The following is a 5,306-nucleotide window of genomic DNA, read 5'->3' on the forward strand; positions in this document are numbered from 1 at the left end:
GACCTCCTCAGCTTAGCAAGCTCAGGGTCCCAGTTATTCCAGGGCTCCCAGGGGCCATCTGTTTACTCTGCAGCCATTTATGAAGTACCTGCTGTGTGCCAGGCACTATGCTGGGTGCTGGGAACTCAGGGAGCAGGAAGACCAGCCCTCCCTTCCAGAGCACACAGTCCGATCAGGGAGGCAGAGGTTGAACGGCCACTGCAAGTGTCTCAGAAGAGCTGGTGCTGCAGGCCGCGGGAGGCACGTGTCATGCAGAGGCCGTGTCTGTCTTCAGTAACAAGAAACCCACGTGCTTAGCCAAGCAAGAGCTGTGCCTCCCGGTCAGTATCTCTCTTCCCTCCAAGCAGGACAGCCCACAGGGGCCGAAGGCAGAGCAGGGTGAGCTGGCACTCGGGACTGGGCTACACGCTGATGCTAGACGGAGCAGCTAAGGGACCAAACGCCCTGGCCCCCTCCCGGTGCCCCCCCCCCTCTCTTGCTCCTGCTCGCTCTCCCTCCCTCCACTCCCTGGGGCCGGGGCAGCCATTCACTCTGCAGTATTGCAGATGAAGCAAACATCTCTTCTACCTTTTCTGACTTTGAGTCCTGCCGGACTTCTCATTTCCCACCTGCTTCCAATGTCTTAGCCTGGGCCCCAGGGCAACATTTCCCCAAGGTGGTCCAGGGACCCTGGCCACAGGAGAGGGAAACCTTTAGAGAGAAAGTGAAAGTCTGGCAGGGTTTCAAAGGGTGAAGGGGAGCTCGGCAGGCAGATGAAGGAGAACAGTGCAGGAGGCAGGAAGAGGAGTGGTAAGGGCACATATGCAGGAGAGATGGAGTGGGCCCTGGGAGCTTCACCCACGTGGGCCTTCACAGAGGAGGAGAGCACAGCAGGGGCGAGGCTGGTGGGAGCTGCTCACTGAGGACTGTAAGCGCCACACTATTGAGTGGGAAACAGGGAGCAGAGGGCTTTGTCCTGAGCCTTGTCAGTGAGTTTCTGTAAGAAAATAGCTAATATTTTCCAGGCAAAAGACACTGTGCTGAATGCTTTTTAAATATCATCTCATTTAAACCATCAACTCTGTGATGCAGGAGTTACCGTGCCCGTTTTTCAGATGAGAAAACAGGCACAGAGAGGTTAAGTTGAATGTTTAAAGCCACACAGTAGCCCCTGGCAGTTACCTCTGCACTGAACTGCCTCTCTGCGACATAGCCCCAGGTCCTGCTGGGGGTGTCGGGGCCTGCCCTTCGTCTGTCTGTCCAGCTACAGGCCCTCTGTGCTCACCAGGTTTCGACACCTGCCACCTGCTGCCCACCCACACCCAGGAACATGGCTGGCCTGTGGACCTCCACCCTGCTCTGTAGCCTGCTGGCAGTCACCTTGATCCAGGCCACCCTCAGTCCCCCTGCGGTTCTCAACATTGGCCCAGAAGTTATCAAAAACCGTAAGTCTTAGCTCTCTGGGCCTCACCAGCAGAAGGCAAGAGGGCCCCCCAAGGGGGGAAGGAGTTCCCCATCACTGAGGGTGTGTAAGATGAAGCTAGGGTGAGTGAGACATGTGTGGATGAGTTGCAAAGGCTTGGGGTGTCTACAGTCTCGAGTCAACATCACCGTCTTAAATTCCGTGACTACAAAATCCCACTCCTCTGAGGTCCTGTGGCCTGCTGAGGGCTCTGGGAAGCTGGAAGTGGGGGGCAGAGGGCCCTGGGCTCACACTGTGACTCGAGCCCGTGGAATTTAAGCCAGAGGGAGCTTGAGGATGAGCCACTGTGGAGAGGTCCTCCATAGCAGAACCTGTGTTGAGGAGTTGCTCCCAATGGCTATCTAGGGGTGATCCCAGGAAAACCTGGGGAAGCGAGTCAGGGGAGGGGAGGCGCCCAGTAGGGGGCACTTTCCAACTGCTCTCTACAGTGGGGACTGGAGCTCAGTCCTGCCAGGCAGCTGTATTAGTTAGGGCCGGTCAGGAGGCGGAAACCACACAGTAATCCTAGCAGGTGAGTTGAATATAAAGAATTATTACCAGGGGATTGGAGGAAGAGGAAATTGGCAGGTGGGGGAGGGGGAAGAGCGAGGGAGGGGACTCTGAAGGGGTCACTCGGGTTCATTCTGTACCCAAGCACAGCACAGAATCAGAGGCTGAGAATCCTTCCCAGACCACTTTGGGGAGGGCATCTTTGAAGCCCACTAGATGGAGAAGTCCAGTGGACTGTCCTAGGCTAGACAGGTGCAGGGTTGGCGAACAGGCTAGTGGGCAGGGAACTGCCTGCAGGGAGCCATGAAATTCTCAGGGAGGCTGCCCCTAGAGAAAGGGGTAGCTGTTAACTCACTAGTACGGGGTTGCTAGGAAACCAAGGGGAGCTAGCCAGTTATCTGCTGAACTCACTTGCTGCCTGAACGTTGCTGATGCATGACACAAAGCCACCAGGCAGTGAACTGGCAAGAAGAGCTCCCAAGGCCATGCATGAAAGCCCCTTCCTCCTCCATGTCCCTCCAGAGCCTTTACTAACAGGGCTTCCCATTGTGCCGGCTGACAAAGAAGAAATATTTGCAGGGCCCAGCTCCATTACCACTCAGCAGGCAAAATGGGTGGACACGTGATTGAGGGGCAATGAGAGGAACTCCAAGACACCGGGAGAGATGCACAGCTGCATCATCCCACCCAGGGGCTAGGGGTGTTGGGGGGACTATGCACCAACTCCTGGGGCATCAGCCCTCCATCAGCCCTCCACACTTCTTTCTTTTCTTTCTTTCTTTTTTTTTTTTTTTTTTGGAGAGGTTTTTGCTACAGGGCATGTGCACTCGCCAGAAAGACAGAGAGAGACAGAGAGACAGAAAGTGAGAAATCATCCCCCAAGGGGGGATGGTCACGCCGCAATCCCTTCTCCTCCATTCTCCTCTCGGGATCTTGGGCACGCACACACACGCGCCCGGCGTGAGTTTTAAGCCACCGGGTCCGGGACGCAAACCACGGTCGACTACATGGGAGTCCGGCGACACAGCCATTACACTAACTGCTGGTCCCAGCCCTCCACACTTCTGACCACACTGCACATGAGCCAGATGGGTCTGGCCAGCAGCAGTCTGGCAAGGACCAGAGCCCAGGGCTTCTGACTCACAGGCCCCCGACCCTGATTCTTCCTTCCTCAGCTTAGTATCTGAGGCCCTTTGGACAATAGACCTGTAGGGTGTGGATGCCAGAGAACCGTTAGCAAGCGTACTCTGGCAGCAAAACAGCCCCAAAACAGCCGTTTGCTGCTGGCTGACAGGAGAGGTGTAGGCCCACGTGCTGGGTACGGGCCACACTCCAGCTGGTAATTCCTGGGGTAGGAGGCCCCCCTTGCTCCAGCTCACCTTTTACATGAAAATGACCCACCTGGATCAGTGCCCTCAAGGCCACAGCGACACAGGGAATAAGGTCACATTCTCACCTTATGCCAGGGTCCTGAGAATGACCCCTCCCCAGCCTGCAGCCCCCGCCATGCCATCCTCCCTGCCCCTCTCCTGGACCCTAACCCCGGCTCTGCCTTCAGAGCTGACACAGGAGCTGAAGGACCACAATGCCACGGCCATCCTCCAGCATCTGCCGCTGCTCAGCACCATCCGGGAAAGGCCGGCAGGGGGCATCCCCCTGCTGGGCAACATGATGAACAACATCCTGAAGAATATCATCTGGTGAGTGAAGTGGGACAGTGACGGGAGCGAGCTCCTTCCCACACCTCTCCCCGAGGTACACTCGGCATGCTCAGTCAGTCAGTCAACAAACATCGATCGGTGTCACCTCTGTGCTTGACCACGAAGTAGATCAAACCAAGTTCCTCTCTCAACAACCCCCCAGAGTAGTTAACAGCAACCATAAGGCAGTGACATAGGAGCCTGAATAGGAGAACCCCAGAGTGGAGCACCTGGGGTGGGGGATGAAGGGATGAGGTGGTGCTTCTCCATGGAGGTGACAATTGAGCCAACGACTCAGCACTCACTAGGAAACAGGCCCAGGCAAAGGCCCGGATGGGTGCAGCTGGTCAGAGTGTCTGGAATTCAAACCTCAAGGAGAAGTCGGTAGGGTCAGGTCACAGAAGGTCTTAGAAGTCAATCCAAGGAGCTGGGATTCATCTCTTAAAAGGGAAGGAACCATCACAGTGCCATGAGCACATGTGGAGGGGAGGGATTGAAGGAAGGCCGTGCTACAGAGCATCAGTGGACAGGGCCTGGTGTCCAGCTGCTGACCAGGCCCCCAGGAGAGGCAGAAAAGATAGAATCAGAGCCGCTTTGGATGCGATGCCTGAGCGCGAGGCAGGATTCTCACCTCTCTGAATCCCATCCAGGCTGAAGGTCACCTCCGCTAGCATCCTCCAGCTTCAGATTCAGCCCTCAGATAACAACCAGGAGCTGACGGTCACGATCCCCCTGGACATGGTAGCCGGGTTCAACACGTGAGTGTCCCCTCAGCCTGGCACAGCAGGCCCGACAGCTTCAGCCACTCACTCTCATGCAGGAATCTGGAAAAGAGAGTCCAAGCAGAGAAGAGCACGTGCGAAGGCCCTGAGGCAGGAGTACACTTGCCTTGCTCAGAAAATGGCTGAGAGAGGGGAAGGAGGGAGGAAAGTGTTGGGAGGTGAGGCGAGTAGGCAGCTGAGGCCAGGCGAGGCCATGAGGGCCAAGGTGAAGACTTAGCTTTCATCAAATGAGATGGGAGCACAGAGGGGTCTGAGCAGAGGGAGGCCATGATGTGGCTTAACACTTTAAGAGAAGCCCCAGGCTGCTATGGAGAAAGCAGGCTATGTAAGGGTGAGCGTGGAGGCAGGGAGGCCAGCCAGGAGCTGCTGCCACAATTCAGGAGGAGATGATGCCCGGCACGCAGGTGGGACCAGTCAAAGCCAAACATTACCAACAGTCTGCGGGACGTGCAGCCACTGTCTCTGCCCTCGGGTTTAGGGCAGCGAAGAGAGAAGTGGCCAGATTCTGGGTGTCTGTCGGATGTAGGAAGGGATGACGGAGATTTCCTGATGAATTGAATGTGGGGAAAAGGAAGAGAGAGAGAAAGACGACTCTAAGGTTTGTGCCTGCACCCCTGGCAGGACAAAGAGGCCAGCCCCAGGGAGAGAAGGGAGGCTGTGAGCAGGCAGGTTCGGGGACAATCCAGAATTCAGTGTTGTACACACCACACCCGAGAGTTCCGTAAGGCATCTGAGCAGGGAGGTGGGTGGAAGCGTGGAAGCTGTCAGCCCACGGAAGGGATTTACAGAGGAGAGAAACCCACACACCGAGCCCGGGCCTTACTGGGCAAGAGGCTGGGGAGAAGCCAGTGGAGGAGGCTGCACTGGGGGGGG

General features: G+C 56.6%; 1 protein-coding gene across 1 annotated transcript in view; it reads left to right on the plus strand.

The window, feature by feature from the left end:
* Nucleotides 1-5,306, plus strand: part of BPIFB1 (BPI fold containing family B member 1) — a 25,745-nt gene that overhangs the window by 1,419 nt on the left and 19,020 nt on the right. Inside the window, exons 2-4 of the mRNA XM_027770185.1 lie at nt 1,268-1,424; nt 3,510-3,651; nt 4,302-4,409. Coding sequence (XP_027625986.1) covers nt 1,310-1,424; nt 3,510-3,651; nt 4,302-4,409 — 365 coding nt within the window. The 5' untranslated portion in view covers nt 1,268-1,309. The remainder of the gene's footprint in view (nt 1-1,267; nt 1,425-3,509; nt 3,652-4,301; nt 4,410-5,306) is intronic.

The sequence above is a fragment of the Tupaia chinensis genome, unplaced genomic scaffold, assembly GCF_000334495.1.
Source record: "Tupaia chinensis unplaced genomic scaffold, TupChi_1.0 Scaffold000115_1, whole genome shotgun sequence".
Classification (NCBI taxonomy): Eukaryota; Metazoa; Chordata; class Mammalia; order Scandentia; family Tupaiidae; genus Tupaia; species Tupaia belangeri.